Genomic DNA, 19,115 nt, shown 5'->3' with positions numbered 1-19,115 from the left:
AAAAATTCATTTTTCATAGAGTATAAAATCTAATTATATAATTTAATCAAATATTTTAAATAATTGAAGAGTTTTCAAGCATAATGCCAATAAACAACTTGCATTTTAAAGCGGCGCCACGCTAGTTTTGCTATATCAGAGGCTAACCAGTGACAAGTGCACGTGAGCTAGCGAGGAAACCTAGTGCATTTTTAACAGAAAAATGGACAAAGCAAAAGCAAAGGAAAAACTGTCTTTTTATTCAAAAGTGCGCTCCAGAGTTGAGACTCTTTCATCTCCAGCAGCACAGGCTCAGCCAAACCCACTACTGAAAGTTGGAAACCGGAGCTGGCGACCCTCCAAAGTTTTCGTTCTTGTTGATTCTTCATTGCCATTTTTGCATGCAGTCAATCAGGTATTTGTCTCAGACTGTATTTTGATCTGTGTTTCCATTTCTCTTGAGGCGTGGGATCGAATACGATTTCTGGGTCTCAATCTGATGACAAAAGGAACTCTGCTTGCCCATCTGATGGGTGTTTACGTTTTTTTTTTCTTTCTTTTCGAATCATTTTTCAAAAATAAAATAAAAAAGTAAGGAATAATTGTTTTTATAGGAAATCACTTTTATTATAATAATACTTTGATTTTTAGTTCTCCTTTTTATTGGTTCAAATCCATTTGATTCTTTTGTGCTACCTGCTCCCAGATTGATTCATTTGGCAATCAGGTAAATATATTCGAGGAGAATTGTGAGGAAGACAATCAAAATCGGGCAGATGTCGCTTCTCACGGGGAAGAATTGAGTTGCAGTAATGAATAATCAGTAGAAGGAGATGAGGAGAGGTTGCTTTTTCAAAAACTCAGTTGCTTTTGTACTCTTGGTGGTGTCCTTTTGCTGTTTCTTGGTGGTGATCATTTCAATGCTTAACGTTCCGGATGCAGCACTAGGCAATGCGGCAATGCCCTTCTACAAGAACATAAACATCCTTAAAGTCTCTGATAATGACGACTCACTCTCTGCATTTGGGAACATGATGATTCAGATGTTACCCCAAGATCTTGCTTTCACTGTTTTTATCCCTTCCGAAACAGCTTTTAGGCGCGACCTAAGGTTACGCAAGAATGACAGTTTGGTTGGAGAAAAGGTGAATGACACATACGCAGTGATCTCTCGCGTGTTGGGTTTCTCAGCTGTTCCTCGCATTCTGGATTCAGCTACGGTGCCTGCTGGTGGAGAGGTGTCTTATGATTCCTTGTCCGGGTTCACATTGTTCATATCAAAGGATGTAGGAGGAGTGCTGATGGTTAATGGAGTGAAGTCAGAGAGGGTTGATATAAGGAGAGGGAAGCATGTTGTGCATGTGATCGACGGTGTGATTATGGATGCTGAGTTTGAGCAGTCAGTTGAGCCCGATTTTGATGGAGATGATTGACATTAGTTTGTGGAGGAAGGCAAATAGCTATGATTGAAGTCTTCGCTCTTATACACTTTCTCAACTGAAATTTCATATGATGTATAAAGAATTCGGAGGATGATGCCTTGAAGGCTTTTTCCCCTTCTTTTCCCTTTCAATCTGCAATTTTGTGTAAGCATAGAAGAAAATGCAAGATTAAGAGCAGCAGTGAAATAGTTGCAAATCTTAGAGCCAAGGCCATTAAAACCCTTTAAAGTAAGAGGACGGATGATCCTCTGGAATCAATATATAAAGACTATTTCTTCTTCTTTTGAAGCTTTTTATGCTGCAATATGATTTCTTTTTTCAGGGTGTATCAATGCAGAATGCTCCCGTACAGATCCCAAAGTGGCCAAGGCAGGGAACAATAAGCAATTCACAAAACCCAATGTCTCTCCTTTTTCTTTAAAAAATAAATTAATTCTTTGAGGCTTAATGGTTAATATACAAAGCAAAATGTAAAACAAAAAACAATATTCAAACAGAACTTAAAGCTCCTAGCCTCTTTTAAAGTAAAACAGATGAGATATGTAAGGACTCCTAAAGGCTAAATTTAAAAAAAGAAAAATCACACTTTTATTACCAAAAACAAATGAAGAGTGAACTAGTTATTACACTCTGCTGTACACACTTTTCATCCTCAGTTGTACAATACAACCTAAATCGTCTGCATTTGCAAGCCCCTCAAATTGCTCTATTTAAATCAATTTTTTTAAATAAAGATTTGAAAATCAAAAACAAAACAAAAAACAAAAATGCAACCTCACAACAAACCTGTGACCATAAAAGAATACCAATTAGCTAACTCAACCAAAAATAAAGAGGGAAAAAGGAAGAATTGCTAGACATTCAAACAACCAGATGAGAAAAAATTGGTTGAAATCCAGATATTTGTCCATCAATGAAGAAACAAGCTTCTTGGGAGCAGAAGCAGCTAAAAATGCACTGACGCTGTCCCTTACACTCCTGAGAAAACGAGTTCTCCCACTGCAGCCGAAAGAAATAAGTGCAGTTAGAATTATTCACAAACTGTAATTTAAGAAAAGCAAACTTGTTGATGGAAAGAACGTGTACAGATTTGCAAGCAAGTCTTCTTCCACCTGCAGCCTCATTTGCAGGGGTCTAAAGAAAAGGCAGATGCGTCATGGAGACTTAGAACAGTTGAAGAGCCATTTTAAGCTTGTTCTGTTTCCACTTAGGCAACCTATAAAAGGCATCTTTCGTCATCCCAAACTTCTCCTTGAACTCCTCAGATGACAGGTAAGTCTACATGTGACAAATATAAAAATCTCAGAGAAGCAATCATCATATAAACCTTAAAAAAACCTAATAAGCTTTAACTAATACAACACCCATCTTAAAATTATACCTCTCGCTTGGTCACGTCTATTTCGGAAACAGGATCTGTTGATGTTACTTTAAGACGTTCATAAGGGTATACTGGAAGGCCTTCCTCATCTTCAGCCTCACCCTCTTGCACATCTTCTTGTATAGTCAGGGATTCTAGTCTGCTGCTCACAGAGTTCTCTTTAAGGTTAGGCTCTGGTGTTGATTTCGGTGCTGGTGGGCTCACTTCACCATGAGAGAAACATATTTCAATTTTGATAACAAATAAAAAATACACAAATTTTTCTCAAAACTCAAATAATAAAAAATGCATACCTTTCACAGATCTAGGTATGATAGTCTCTCGAGCTGACGGGGGTTGTTCGAAACTAGCAGTAAGAGCTGCTATAGCTGCAGACTTCGATGCCAGTTTCCCAGAATCTGGGGTCACAGATTTTGGATACAGTTTTCTAACCATTGGTGGTGGAGTAGAAAGGTTTCTAGCATTAGGGTTCTCAAATGTAGCTGCCAGTGCATTGAAAGCAGGAGACCTGCCCCTCACTCGAACTCGGTCAGGGCTGAAGGACATACTTCTGGAACGTTGTGATTTGTCTGGCACACTAGACCTTCCTCCATATGATACAGGTGCTCTTCGCTTAGGCTTCTAACCAAGCAATCAGATGTTAAATCAGAGAATTAATACTCAATAGGAGAGTTGAAGTATTGACAAGAACAAAAAAGTTAAACACACATGCATGAGTGTATCTTATCCATGGGTAGCTTCTAGTTTGGTCATTTATTTTGTTTGAACCCCCAAAAGAATTTGAACCCACCCATTTGTTCAAAATGTTTAACTAAACTTATAGAAAACAAAATGTTGCATCAAAATAACCATTAATTTTTTATTTGAGAGAATGATTAGATTTTTCTAAATTCATGAAAATATTATTATATTTGTAAAAAACAAAAATTATCCTACACACAAGCGATAGAGTTTTTAAGCTCCACAAACAGGTTTTAGAGTGTCGACACATGTCCCATTAGGTATACTTACTATAATTAATTAATTATTAAATAGATATATGACAACCATTTAACCCGCTTGTGGACTATAAAAACTCCACTGCCAGTATATAAAATAATAACCATTACAAAAAAAATGATAAAATATCTAATTAGTTTTACTGATCTATTAATTATTTATTATTTTTTAAAATAGGTCAAACAAATCTGCACATAGCACTCATGAATTAACTAGTATCAAGTAAAACAAAGTATTTTAAGGTTCCAACGCTCCAAACAGGGTTCAATGTAAAATGAGGTTGAAAATCAAGCTTTGACAAATAGATTTGTGTACGAGTTTAACATCAGTATACCTCTAAACTGACAAACCAATTTCAGACTAGGTTGGTTGTGAGGACTAAGAACTGCTTATGTTTGCCTCCCAGCCTACAAACTAAAACCTAAGGCTGGCAATTCCCGTTAGCAGGTTGTAATCTTCTCGTGTCAAGGTAAAATATAATAGATAAATGAGTCAACACGAACATGACATGATTAATTAATCATGTCAAGGTCCTTGACACGAACACAACACGTTTATTACATGAGTTATATGACATGACACAGATAACACGTTTATATAATTTGATTAATTTGTTTAGACACAAAATAATTAACTTATTTAGCACGAGTAACCTGTTTAAACACAAATAATAAGTTATTTTATGTCCTTTAATTAATAATTCAATAAATAGGTTTAAACAAGTTAGAAATGTTATGTGATTGAGCTATCAATACTATTATTTAAATGTACCTTAACAGGTTAGGTGGGTCAACCTTCATTAGACACAAATTTCATGGCATAAACAGGTTGACACAATTATAATATGAACATTATCATTTAAAACCCAAACCCAATGAACTCCTTGTCGTGTTAACGAGTTGTGTTCAAAATTAGGGGTCTACTAAAATCATCTAACAGCTTTTTTTTAAATAAAAAAAAAACATTGAACAACTATTCCACTTACTCATCCCTTTCAATTCAATGTCTTGTTCTTTAAAACCCTGACCCAAATTTCGACTCATATGCACCCTCATTAATTGTGAATGTTGAACTCTTTTTTGCTTCAGAGTATATTGAACCTTGTATCACCACTAAACACAAAATACGATCAATGAGTGCAAAAGCATCATATGAATCAAACCAATAGTTATTCGATTTCCATCATTCTCGCTTCTAATTTTTAAGGAGATAAGGATATGCACCAATCATTAATACCTTCAACTTTCTGTTCAATTAAACTTCGTGACATTCAAATGAAAGCATTTTTCACATCAGAGAGCCAAACACCAAACTGAAAAAGGAACTATAGAAAATCATCCAAATTTTGAGATGAAAGGAATTTTAAGAATCACTACCAGATACCTCTTAGATTCTATGTTTCCTTTTTCTTTCTACTGACTATATTTTGGTTTGAGTAAGTGCCTAACCTTCTCTAATGATTATAAAGACATAGTTTCAGACATATCTATTGCACTCTATTGTACAGTGATGAATGAAGCTAGACAAATCCCACCAAAATCTCACCATATCTGCCCACACTACTTACAATGAAAACTTCATTGTACTGGTCTCTCATTTTGCACTCAGATATTTGCATATCTAGGTTAATGATACAATGCTGCAAAAAAACAGTGGGGCAAAAACCTATCTGGTAAAATATTGGAAATTTATCCTATCTACTCATGATGCCGCCACAACCACATAGCAGAATAATCACTTTCAAACATAGATCTTCATTCTTCAATTAATGTTCCTGCCGCATTTGGACACAAGTATTTACTGAATCTGTTTCAATTACTACCATTTCTACTATTGTCTTTCCTATCAAGAAAAGCCTTGTTTCCTGCACTCCTACGTATAAACAATCACACTTCTCACATTTTTTACTAAATACTACCAATACTGATTGCACTCATTTCTTTGTAAACACATATCGGCCTGAGTTATCCAGATATCATGTCCACTCCATTGGCTATTAATTTAGAATGAAAACTTTGATCTAAGCCTGGGATGCAGGATGGCAATAAGCAGTTGTTATACTGGCGAGCATGGCCACTTATGGTTAATCTCCATATCCCACCACTACTTTTCTAGCAAGTCAGAGGAAAGAGCTCTTTTCCCCTTTTCCTCACACCCCCTTCTCCCTTTTTAACTCTTTTTAAATGTAGCAACTGTTGCGAAGTTGCCAAAACACCAAATCCGTTCTCCTTACCATTGCATACATGCTAGTACGAGAAAAAGAAATTCCTCTACAAAACCCAAAGTACAAAGTTCGCTTTCATGGTTGCTTATAAACAAAGGGAATATAGTTGCTTAGTATTATTGGCACTCTCACTACCTAACAAATTACAGTTAAAACAATGATTTGGTCAATCTGAAGCAGAGAAAGAGAGAGAAGTGTAGAAGAGTGCATATCGCATTGCCAGTATATTTACCACAGCTACAGCTATTATATAGCAGACAATGTCAAGAAGGCAATTAGAAGTAATAATTTCTAGAAGCTACTACCCTTGTGAAACCCCAATATCAGCATTTTAACTTCCACGTGCAAGACAACTAACCTGACCACCCCTCTCTTATCCTATGGAAATGGAAGTGGGAAGAAGGAATATTATCAAGAAAGAAGCATCCGCCTTTTTTTAATAAAGAATAATAAAAAGAACATCAAACATGTGCCAAACATATGACAGATAGACCATGTTAGTGGTGATCTTGCAATATTTATTCTTTCTGAACATACCATGTTATGGACTGTTATTGTTTTACAGAGAATAATTTAAAGAAAGGCTCCTTGGAACTTCCAATTCTTGACAAATGTTCCAAGTCTCTCTGATTATAGCTGTATGACCAAGGTGATGCATGGTTAATGAAACATAAGCAGTCATCTCAGATGAGAAAAGTCCAAAGAGAACCATTCCTTTTTAAGCAAGAGGTGTAGTTCTTTGGCAGACATAAAATGTAACCAAGAGTTCCTTTCTATGTTGAAAATTAACATGTCAGACTTAATGCAAAATACATTCAATATCAATAGCCAAGAAGAAATGATGCATCATATGTACAGCTTAGGGCTTGGATAGTGATCGATCAATATCAAGAGCAGAGAAAATTCAACTAATCTGAAAAGAGTAAAAAGAAGTCTTACATCCATAACTGGTGTACCCCCATTTTTCACTATGGTAAGTTTCCTTTGAAATGAGTTTCCGTGCATCTGCATGCAAATAAAAACACTAAGAGCCCTGCGAAGATAAAACAACCATGACGACTATGCATGCAAGCAAAGATACTCACTGTAAACTTTGCAGAGTCCCATGAGAAGAAACGTGTGAAGAAGGGCGGCTCACTCCCTTCCATGACTATGTATATTGAAGTTTCATGGGACATACTTTCTAAGAGAAAATCATGCTCAAGAAATTTCTGCACAACAAGAGAAGGAAAGGTAAGAACACACCTGGCAAAACACACAAGAAACTATTACCAATTCTTTGCAGGTATTTTTCCCTCTAATTACTGGGGAGGAGTTTTATGACTTAAAGAAATGCAGTGGCACTCAACATCCATGATTTGTCTATGAGAGTAAAAATAATATCCTTGAAAAAGAGAATGCAACTATACTTTTCACCTTCCATGCAACCAGTTGATCTTACCTCACCGATAGTTAGGGCCTGCAATTTAGTCTTGGTATCAACCTGTTGCCCAACCCAGACAAAGATATCTGAGTGACAATCTAGAATGAATATATCTTCAGTCATTAAATCATCCTGGGTGAAGTTATATATCTCCATCACCTGCAATGAAACTTCAGTTCAAAATCATGGTACAGATAAACAACAAGCAGGTACAATAATGTTTTTTTCTTATGTTAGAAGTTTTCCTCCAATATAATGTCAATAAATTCAAAGCAGCAGTATATTACATAATGCTGCAATATAATAAAAATAAGTGCACTTAACAAGAATGAGCTGTTCTAGCATGACTTGTAAATGGATGGAACACATAAGTAACAAAGAGATTTGATAAAATGGTTACATTACCAGAATCAACACACATGAAATTAAAAACTCTAACCACGTCAGCCATTGTCTATACTATGGGATTGGAAAGTAGCTGAAAGATATATACACACCTTCAGATTCCCTGCAGTCGGGGTTGCAGTTTGCAGATAACCATGAAAATGAACAAAGAGAAGTAATTAGAAATTTACAATTACAAATTAACATTTTACATTTCTAGAATCAAGAGACCAGAAATAAACTTTATAAACACCAGGGAGAGTTATCAATACCTTTTGAAAATGTGCAAGAGAATAGGTGAGGATCACCTTCGGGTTCCCTTGAAATCTTTTGGCTTGGGTATTCAGATTTTCCTCCTAGCAACTCCCAAAACAGTTCAGATTCTGATCCTTCCTTTTGTGGCTTGCATTGTAAATTAGGCTGGAGATCATCAAAAGGGAATTGTAAACAAAAAAAAAAAGGAGCACCAACCAATTAGACATAAACATAAATAGAAACTTAAAGATCCAAATTGAAAACTCAAATACCTAAATCTAAAGTGATTCACAATATTCAATACAAATAAATGCAACCAACATACTTAGCCATACTATTCTGTCAAGCCTAAATCAAGTTCTGAGAAGGAAGTTGCTTAAAAATAAAATCAAACCTTTATGAGATCTAGCTGTCTCTCAATAAGCTCCTGATCATCAGGGGAAGTTAAGTTTCCAGCCCATGTAAAGACAGTGGAACCACTATGTAATATGTAACAGTAGGACGAGTTCAAAGATGATGCGACCTGATAGAAGTTAAATAAAAATGAAGTGAAGAGAGCTTAAGTTCCAACCTATACACAAAATAAATGTACTCCAGAACAAATTGAATTCATAATTAAAATTATAGATGCAACCGTTAAAACAAATAGGATTTGATCCCCAAGGAAAGGCTAAGATTAATTCGAGGACTTCTATGGTAGTCTCATGGTTTAAGTTAAATGAGTGTGAAAACCCTAAGGGAGGTCCAAGGAAAAGATTGAGTATTACACAACATTCATCAAAAAGAACTGTAACCTTATTTGCAAGCAACAAAGTTTTTACGTGGAGTTCCAACTCTTTTTAAGCTAACCTTTAGCAGACTAATGTAGCATTACCTGTAAGCAGCATCACATCACCATCTGACTTATACTAGCTTTTTCCTTCTACTTTTCACCTCAAGTACTCAATTTCCCAGCAATTAATAAAATCACATGGGGAATGGTTTGCTCAATTTATCTCATCTACCCTTCGCATTATGTTGCTTTTGTTTTCCCAGGTGAATTATGCACGTAAATCACATTGGAATGCCATAGATCAAAGACATGAAAATGGCAGATCATGGTCCAGTCACTTGTGCAAGTTCGAATGCAACAAAAATGAGTACCGGACCATAATCAAGAGGAAATGTTACACCTTTTCCCACAAAACATTAGTTCTATCAGGATCATACTTGTTACTGAGTTCTGGAGGACACAAATATAGTAGATATAAACATGGACATACTGCTTCAACTTGTATGGCTTGCATATTTTCAGGTCCAGAACCCTGTACTCGAAACAGTGCAACACCATCTTCTGTGTATGTCCCATCTGGGATTTCCTTCTCCGCAATATAATTCTTGTATCCATCACTATGACCACCCTGATGAATTTTACATTATTGAACCAGTCATCTACAGAAATATAAGTACAGGTATCCATTGATGGAAATAAAGTTTATGAACTAAAATTCCTCAAACCTTGAACACAATAAAGCTCTGGAAGATTGAGAAGAATTGAATAGGTTCGCTTCCTTCATGGATGCAAGCCTGATAATCAGTCAAAAGATACAATCAGAAGCAAATTAAATATGTATAAAATTCATAGCTTCAGCAATAGAACGACAGTGCCTGAGGTAAAAGAAAATTACTTGGGCAGCCAGGAACTTCATCGATTCAACCATTTTGCTTGCCAAAGAGACAGCAGAAACTCTTTCTTCCTGTTGAGGGAAATTGCATAATTAGTAAAATAAGAACAGTAATAAAAGCATTGTAAGAAAAGGTAGCACGATAAATACACAAGTACACGCAGATATAAAATAGGTATAGAAGGAAAATGCACATGCGTGTTACATACATGATATACTGATACAGAATCACACAAGAAGATGCCTATAAAGAACGCCACCCAATGAAAGACAAAAAGTTAGAAACAAATAACTTCACATGCACAAGCCTCAAGCAGAATGCTGAACATTAGGCAAACAAACAACCACAAATGGTTAACCTTCTTTTCTAAAGCTAATTCCAATTACAGTGACTTTTCTTCACAATTGTTCAACAAGTATAAATGGACTCTACCTTAAGATAAAGTATACTGATCAAATTTAGCCAATATAAACAAGTTTCTCCATGAATACATCATGAATCACACTCATACGCATGGAAAATGTTGTAATAGATCTTTATCACAATACCATAGTATAGAGATGGAAAAAGTTCAACATACTAAAAAGCCAACCCTATCCAATCCAAATTTACTCTAAAAGACAGCCACCCAAACCTGGTCAATTCAAATAACACAAATCTAAATGGCGTAGAAAAAAACTCGATTGCTATGTAGCAAAGAAAATGTGGCAAAACCAAACCAACAAAACAAAATTGCCACCTTTACTATAGTACACATACTATTCAGCAGAATTGCCAAGAACTGACTTGCAAAAGATTATATTCCAACATGCAGACATTAGACTAATGATTTTACATATTTATAATTAAAAAATGTATAAGACTCGAGATAATTGTGAAGACAAATGATTAAAATCCCAAACAGGGAACTAGCTCGATCATCTTCCATTTTAATTTTCCATAAATTCTTGGTACTCATATGTGGAAAGCAGCAAGTTAATATCATCTGAGGTGCTAATAATAGAAAAATAAAGAGTGCCTTAAAGCTGATAAAACGCTAATACATAAGCACTTGGATTCAAATCTTTAAATAGAACTATTCTACATTGCTAAAGAGTGTTTTTCTGGTCCATCATCATCTGTAGAGGCATGAACAGGTGAAAGTCATAATACAGGGAAAGGGAAATAAAGCAAGCAGTAGCCGAAACAGAATGGTGATCTCTAAAGTAATCTTCCAATATATCTCAAAGCAAAAGTTCAGTCATTTCCTACTCTCAATGGTAGTTCATGAAGATAGGCGGAGAAATTATGCTGAAAGCATTATGGCACTCAACAATTTTCGGAACTGAGGGACCAAAAAAAGTTAAAGAATGCTTAATCACCTCAACACTCTGCTTCCCAAACCATGTTCCTATAAGATATTCTTCTTTGTCTTCTCCAGGATAGGAATACTGAAAAATATAGCAGTCTCCACTGTAAAATTTTGACTGATCAGCAGCTGGAAGGAGAACTTTTTCCTGGCCATTCACACGCCAAACCTGTGCAGCCAGGACAACACTGTCATCAGTTAGCTGGTATCAAGCTCATGGTCAATATGCTACATCTACATTATGTCCATAGGATGAAGGAAAGAAAAGCAACATTACCGATCAATCCAATCATAGATGGCATATTATTGCCCACTGAATGCATCTCCAAAATACTTATAGAGCATTGCAGCCAAAAACAAAACTTCAATTGTCCAGAAAATAATCGTAGGTACTATAGTTTTCCTTTTTCTCATTTTTCTTTGGGTGTGTCTACATGTATGTATATGATGCTACCCAAGCACTTCCTTATTATGCTGGGTGAGGCTTGGCCTTTGACTCTGCTTGCCTCAACTTTTCATTTCAGGCATACAAGTGTGTTCAGTGGGATTTATATTTCATCTACGTAAACAGGGATTTTTAATCATCTGCCAAACTAAAAACTAGTATGTATAATTGCTGAGAGTTTCCATAAAATACTTTTTAAATGTAGTACAACATATATACATATATTGTATAATCTAACATTTGAAATTTGAATACTTTTTACGCATAAAAAGTAATTTATAATTTGCTATGTAATTACCTTACTATTCAAATTTAGTATGTTCAGTTCTACTTTTACTTTTACTTTAATTATATTAAAATACTATATTACTTTTATCTCAGCTGCACCCCTCCCCCCACAAGCCAAAATTTGTAGCTCCACCACCGTCTGTGGGAGCAAGGCTATAAGGGATCTAGATCATACAAAGATTCAGCACACAGATAAATATCCATACACAAGTAAGTACAAATATACCTGCAAATTTCCTGTGCAATCAATATATGGTTGGGGTTCTTCCTTCACCGGAGCAGCTTTTAAAAGACCCCTGACATTCACCCCCTGGCGTTGTAAAAGAGCTGCAACACCATTGATTATATATTAATGATAGTTTTTCAAGTTAACAATGGCAATGATGATTATTTGATGGCTAAAACAGTAAAATCTCAAGCCAGGACAATTCATCCTGCAAAGACAACAATACTGCAAGATATTTCAGTCACTGACCAGCAACTTTGCCTCTGCCATCCTCAGAGACAGCTACATTCGTGGCCAAAGGCCAGGACTCAAACTTAGACCGAAACATAACAGTCTCAAATCCCTCAATTACACGAATTATGTGGGATTTCACTCGATCAGAAGCACGGATTAATTCCTGTTCAGTGACATCAAGAATGATAAAAGAAGTAAATGAGAAATCCATATAAAAATAAATCTAAATCACATTAGAAAGGAATTGATATTACCTCCGCTGCTCCACTTGCACTCTTTCTTTCATCAAGAGCAGTGCTTCTTCCCATCCATACAAAGACTTCTAACCCACAATCCAAAATATAGCATTTATTTGTGTCCATCAACTCTCTTGTCAGGGAATCAGCCTCAACAGGCACTGCCTGCCCCTTCTCAACACTTGAAAAGCAATCACAACCCAGTGAGAACATTTTTCAAATTACAAATTATAGTATGACAAGAAAAAACTTTCTTTCACCAAATGCAAAAGCATTTTGATTTCCACTCAGGTAAATTATTGGTCAATTTAGAGAAAGAAAAATTGCATTCGTGGAGGTAATCAACTCAACATTGATCGACCACCACCACAACTACCAAACCCTAGACAAAATTTTACCTTAGTAACTTGGTTGGATGAGAACCAACAGTCTTGTCCTCCTCACTAGTAGTCTTCCTTGGAAGTGGAGCAAAGCCACCAAAGAATCCCCAAAATTCTCCAGTTTCAGCATCAGCCATCAACTTTCCATCTTCTGCATATTGTAATTAGACTGAAATCATTAATTTATATTCAAATATTCAATTATCCACTTCTCACGCCATTCATCTTATTCTTTTCTTTCTTTGTGATCACAATATGTTAGTTTACTCACCAATGGCAGCCACTTCACATTTTCCATCATGATAAGTATCTTTAATATATTGGACAACTTCTAGAGCTTTTGCCCTCTCTTGAATGGATGAATTGGAACCATTAAATTGAAAAATTTTAGCCTTGGTATCCAGTACAAAGATGTCATCATGGTTGAGTGAGGATCGAGCAAAAGGAACCTGCCGCAACACATTATGAAATTCACAAAGGAAAAGGATTTAATCATGCTCAAGAATTGAGAATAATCAATCCTAGAAGATCACTGAGGTCCAAAAACTTGCCTCTTTTACATGGACAACATGTTTTCCTCTACACACAAACAAACGTGTCTTATGTTCCTCTTCCTCAACATGTTTGAATCCAGATGCAACCCCACCTTCTTGGGGTATGATGCAAGGCTTAAAATAGGAAAGAAACTTCTCAGTTTCATGGCCCTGTACTTCACGATATTGAACAGCACGCCCTCCAAGAGCAGCATCAAGTTCAACAGTCTTGACTGCAGCAGCACCTGCTTCATCCTATGTTAAACGAGTTGTGGTCACAAAATCGGTCTAAAGTTTTTTAGTTCCAAACGTAATCTATTACTTGCTGAATGTTAGAGTTCAACAAGAAATAGAAATTTGCGGAAACAAGGTTTACCTGGGTTGTATTTTTACCAAGCCAATAGTGGATATCATGGCGTAAGGCACCACTTTTTAAGGCAGTTGTCTGCACCAAAAAATAGTATATTAAAGAACAATAATTGGAAAATGAAGACTTAAGTGCATACCTTAAACCAGAAGTAGAATCTAGTAGATATTAGTAGTCAATCCAATGGAAATGACAAGACAGCATCAGCCAAATTCTAAAGACCTGGCAAAGTTTATCATCAAAGCCTCTAACAGACTCTTTTCTCCATTAACATGGAATTTTAGCAGTCGCAATAAAAAAAAAACATTATTAAGGCTACAAGCTTCAAACCATCTTCACTGCCAAGTTTTGGTGCCGAGTGCCAACAAAAACATGCAACATGTAAGAAATACAATTTGATACCCCCAACAAAATAACTTGCCTTCAAAATAACATAGGAATCCCCTGTGAAAAATTTTCCATAAGATGACTTTGGAACAGGAACAGGGCGGAAGTTTTCAATGCGCCAGATTTCAATTCCACTGCACACAGTTAAGGAGAATAGTTCATGCAGAAGCACAACTAATAACCAGACATATCCAAGATTAAAACGGCAGGAGATGTGATAGTTATTGGCTTTCTCTAAATTTTTCATCCTAGACTCAACGTACAACCTAAATTTACTAGGAAAAATGATACTTTCAGACTATTGATCTAAAGAATGGTAAATAATCATGATGATGATCCACAAAGTGGCTCAAACTTTCCAAAAGTGAAGGATACGCTTTTTGCCCAGCTCCTTGGAAAGCTGAATCTAAATCTCTCATGGAAACAGACATACTGTTTATGCAGCTTTATTGTTTTGATCTTCTAGGTCTTAAGCTGGAGGAAACAACAGATATAACCTGAGACATAATTGGCACCATTAAGTGAGTATGAAATAGATATATAAATTACAGCAGGAAGAGAATCTAAAGAAAAGAAGAGATGACGCTTGCTCAAAACACCTTTTTATGATATGCTGTTGAAAAAGTGATCCAACTTATTAATCAAAAATCATATAAGGAGATAATAACATCAAGATTATACCTCATTCCTGATGATTTTGGAAGTAAAAATTTTAGTAACAAAATATCTCACCACATCCGATCTTGATACATATGACTTGGACATAATTTTCAAAGCAAAATTCTGAGAACCACTTAAATTTGGAACTGTATTTATTGCTCATTAAGTACAAGAATCTCCTGTATTATACTCTACGAAGCACATGCTTACTTCTAAGCAATCTATTATTGTTTTGCACTTTCACATCAAACACTTTATCAACATTAACAGAAACCACCTGCATCTCTTATTTGGTTGCATTGTTCACTTCTTTCCAGGTGAACTTGCCAGCTACGGATGAGATTGTAGTTTGATTTTCATTTTCCATGTGATTAATAAGCATGTATGCCTGTTTCTCTTAATCAGCTCTCTTTGAAATTAGTCCCATTTCAAACTGTAGAACAAATTTTAGCTGGCTATACAAGACCATCGACTAAAAGACAATTTTAAAACTGCATACAGGTCACCCAAATAGATCAGCTAAGACCAAGTTTAGGCTCCCAAGAGTTCCCACTAGACCACTATCTTATCTTTATCCTTTTCAGCTAATCCCATGAAAGCAAACTATTCGTTTGCATGTCCTACTAGTGCCATCTTCGAGATACCCAGAAAAGATTTATCCAATTTGGAAATCCAAGATTCTAACGCTGTGTTTTAGATTTGAAGTTTCCCACATATCGAAATTCAATGTCATGAGGGTGAGAAAAACACCATAAGTTATTGAAATTCATATCGGAGGAACAAAAACAAAGCAAAATCATGCTCCCTAAAAACTGGTCTACTTGGCAAAAATCAGGCGAAAGTAAAATGAAGTTAATTCATCAAAGATGAGCTAAACATTTAAATCCCAACACACCACTAACCAATCAGATCAAATCCTTACCAACCAAAAACAAAAGCACACCACAAAATAACCCACAAACATAAAAAAAATGTTCAAACTTCACAAAGCTCAACAATCCAGAAAAGACATTCTTTAAGCTATATATCTTCTTGAATTTAGCAAATGGAACATTAATTCAAAATAACCCAGATACCAAAAATCCAAATATAAATAAATAAAAATATGATCAAAAAATACCTGGTTTTGAAGAGGATAATCTGGAAACAAAGCAGAACCCAGATCCAAAAAATTGAAGAAAAAATAGAGAAAAATAACAGGAGAGTGTTTTAAGAGTGAAAAGCTGAGTGAGAAGAAGAAGAAAAAGCGAAACACAAAAAGAGAGAATTGGAATAGAAATTCTAGAGAGAGAGAGAGAAAGCATGAGTTGTAGAAAGAGAAAAGTTGGAGAGAGAAAGAGAGAAAGGGAAGGGAGGTAAGGGAGTTGGAGGGAATGATGATTGCCAGGCGTGCCTATCACTAACGGCAACAAAAAAAGGCCACACCCCACACCCAAAGAAACTCAAAATGAACTGTAAAATCTCATTAATAATTAATTAATAAACCTTATTTATACAGAACCCAGAAAAATATAAAACCATGATTATTAATAATGCAGGTAGATATATTTAAAGATCAATCAAGCACAGTGAAAAAGAAAGTTGAAAATTTTGGGATGATGGGATTTGGTACTTGATTCCTTTTGTCATCAACAGGTAAAAACTTGTTGCTGCATTCCTGCTTCTTCTTCTTGGATCTTTCATAATAATCGTTTTACTTGTTTTATTTAAGTTTTGGGGTCTGATTTGCTTTAGATACAATTGGGAGGAGTTACAGGTACAGTTTCAGTCATAATTATTACAAAATGGGTTATCAATGGAAAGTATAATCAATAATTAACAGTAGAAAGCTGAATTAAAAAAAATAAACATTAAAAATGGAAAGAAAGTGGTCTAAAAGAGATTAAAAAGAGTAATTACCTTTCTCTATGGCTTTTTAATTGTTTTACAGATAGAATTTGTTGTTGTTGTGGTCGACGATGACGATCTCAGAATCTTTGTGTTTTGTAAGAACATGGGTATATCTCTTTTTTATATATATAATTAGATGAATTTTTTTTTTAATTTTGTATGTTATTGCAGAATTTGATTGAATAAAAAAATAATTAGACAAAAAAATTGAAAGGGAAGGTCCGAGAAAGACTAGAGTTTAATGGTTAAGGCTGATGGAGAGAGAAAGGTGAGTTCCGCTTTGTTAGGATTGATAGTGGAAAATAAGGAAATGGTCGGTCACCGGCCATGATTCATGCATCGCCAATTTGCACATAAAAAGTTGAGGTGGGGCTTGACGTTAGGCCCTTCTTTTCTCCTTCGGCTTACGCCTTGCCCTTGCTGCTGCTCCTCTTCTCCATTAACCTTTTTACCTACTAACTGGCCTCACAGCTTCATTTTCCATTTCTTAATTATTCTTTTCTGTTAAACTTCGCAAACTATTTTATTTTACAATAATAATCAAATAATCGTCTATAAATTAGCTTACAGCTGAAAAATCCAACACAAATTTAGAATTGTATCTCCTTATAATTAACTTCATCGATAAAAATTATATGATGTCATAATTATAATTTGAATGAGACCTCCAATGGTTACAATTTGACATTTTATTTTAGAGCCTTTAAATTCGAATTATAAAATAGATAAAATGAAATTTATAAGATGAAGAACAATTTACTTTTTATTACATGATTCAAATTATCATGTGTAAAAAAAATTAAAAATGTTGGTAATGAGGTTGTCTTTTCCCTTACTTTTCTCATTAGAGAAAAAAAAATAATAAACGTTATTTATGTTCTTTTTTTAAGATAAATTACAGGAATGGTTACAATATGTTTAAAAAATTTTCGTTTTGGTTACTAAATTTTAATTTATTCTAATTAAGTCACTTGAATTTGTCGATTATATCAAATCTGAACATCTTAACAGATTTCAATCCACCGAGTGATAGTCTAATGACATAAATTGCCATATCAATCAAAACTAAAAATCGTTGATTTTTAATATATCTTTTTCATCTGAAGATCAACCAAAATGGGAATTTTGTAAAATCTTATTCATTATTCATGTAATTTAATTTTTATACCTTTCTATTGAGGAATATTCTGTTTTATATTATTTAAGAGAACAGAAGGGCATAATAGTAATTAAAACTGCTGTTTTACGAATTTAAAATGCTGATGACGTCAAAGTAAGATTCAACCGTGGACAAAAAAACAAGAAATGGTCTAATACAGTCTATTCTACCGCCGTCATGTTGGTCCAAGCCCCGCCGCCAACCTAAGCCAGGGTGGCCAAAGACTAAACTTGGTATTTAATTGTAATTAGTATTGTTGCTTTTCTACTAAGCAAATATTTAGGATTTCTTTAGACCTCATTTACTTTATTATATTTTCTATTCTTTGTTGCCTTAAATTAATTTAAAATTGTTAAAAATAAAATAAGATAATACTTAAAAAAATTTATAAATTATTTAAGAAAATTTGAATAAATTTTTATTTTTTATTATATTCAATTAAACTTTTATATTTTTATTTTAAACTAAATAAATTTTTATATTTGTGTTAATCAATTAAGATTAATCTGTATTCATTAAAGCTCTTTTTTCTTTGCTTGTTTAATTAATTAACCCATCTTGCAGCTAAATAAACATCTTGACTTACTTTCAAACATCAAATATATTAATGAATTTAAACTTTCTCCTGCACACTTAAATAATATAATTAGACACTAATAAATGAGAATGTTTTGTTATTATAAAAAATATATAGAATCAACATTCTCGTTCTTATTTTTCATGACAACAAAACACTTCTAGATTAAGAGTGCAATGAGTTGCTCTCCCTTAATTAATACATCTAGTTTTCTTTAAAGATTTATAATAAAATATTTATAATATCCATAGCAGCTAAACAAGATATACAATATCTACAGTAACTAAGTAAGATATATTGAATATCTATAATAACTAGCACATGATATTCAATAAAACCATAACTAAACATCACACACATAAATTAAACATAAAGTTTATAAAACTTTATTTAACATAGTTTTCCTTCTCTCCATTTTAGTTATTGTTAAAATAGATATGCAAAACTTCCTATTAATGAGTGCATCTAGATTTTCCTTTAATTTTCATGTCGGACTTTAATGAATGAGAATCATAAGTACTCATACACCTAAGTCATACAAACTTATAGATATAGTTCAATAACTTCAAGAGTCAAGCTTGTAACTATATAAAAATGAATATATAAGAGTTAAATCATTTCAAAAACTTGTCA

At 34.4% G+C, this 19,115-nt stretch overlaps 2 protein-coding genes across 7 annotated transcripts; one reads left to right on the top strand and one right to left on the bottom strand.

Annotated features, from left to right (window-relative positions):
• The first annotated feature begins 173 nt into the window (after positions 1 to 173).
• LOC110411724 (Fasciclin-like arabinogalactan family protein) lies at positions 174 to 1,702 on the top strand. Of its 2 annotated transcripts, none has more exons than XM_021422014.2 (2): positions 174 to 394; positions 707 to 1,702. In XM_021422014.2, exon 2 carries the CDS (start codon positions 813 to 815, stop codon positions 1,410 to 1,412), a length of 600 nt encoding a protein of 199 aa, XP_021277689.1. In that variant the 5' UTR covers positions 174 to 394; positions 707 to 812; the 3' UTR covers positions 1,413 to 1,702. The 2 variants fall into 2 exon arrangements, with proteins under 2 accessions (XP_021277689.1, XP_021277688.1); XM_021422013.2 differs by having other exon boundaries at positions 686 to 1,702.
• Positions 1,703 to 1,981: 279 nt separating this feature from the next.
• On the bottom strand, positions 1,982 to 16,984 carry VLN5 (actin filament bundling protein P-115-ABP protein). Of its 5 annotated transcripts, XM_021422010.2 has the most exons (25): positions 15,977 to 16,260; positions 14,572 to 14,693; positions 14,231 to 14,330; positions 13,819 to 13,887; positions 13,461 to 13,697; positions 13,181 to 13,358; positions 12,928 to 13,060; positions 12,548 to 12,710; positions 12,309 to 12,456; positions 12,060 to 12,160; positions 11,114 to 11,269; positions 9,755 to 9,823; positions 9,585 to 9,653; positions 9,350 to 9,487; positions 8,482 to 8,610; positions 8,105 to 8,252; positions 7,946 to 7,956; positions 7,467 to 7,607; positions 7,111 to 7,236; positions 6,965 to 7,030; positions 3,096 to 3,423; positions 2,803 to 3,005; positions 2,508 to 2,699; positions 2,292 to 2,420; positions 1,982 to 2,207 (listed from the first exon to the last, which is right to left on the bottom strand). In XM_021422010.2, the coding sequence occupies exons 2-23, from the start codon at positions 14,625 to 14,627 to the stop codon at positions 2,586 to 2,588; spliced, it is 2,883 nt and encodes a 960-aa protein (XP_021277685.1). In that variant the 5' UTR covers positions 14,628 to 14,693; positions 15,977 to 16,260; the 3' UTR covers positions 1,982 to 2,207; positions 2,292 to 2,420; positions 2,508 to 2,585. The 5 variants fall into 5 exon arrangements, with proteins under 5 accessions (XP_021277685.1, XP_021277684.1, XP_021277686.1 ...); XM_021422009.2 differs by lacking the exon at positions 15,977 to 16,260 and adding an exon at positions 16,756 to 16,984 and having other exon boundaries at positions 1,982 to 2,420; XM_021422011.2 differs by having other exon boundaries at positions 1,982 to 2,420; positions 2,534 to 2,699; positions 15,977 to 16,261.
• Positions 16,985 to 19,115: the final 2,131 nt, after the last annotated feature.

Source organism: Theobroma umbraticum, unplaced genomic scaffold (genome assembly GCF_002168275.2).
Source record: "Theobroma umbraticum cultivar Fairchild unplaced genomic scaffold, ASM216827v3 scaffold_56.0, whole genome shotgun sequence".
NCBI classification, from domain to species: domain Eukaryota; kingdom Viridiplantae; phylum Streptophyta; class Magnoliopsida; order Malvales; family Malvaceae; genus Theobroma; species Theobroma umbraticum.
This window is presented reverse-complemented; position numbering and strand designations above follow the sequence as displayed.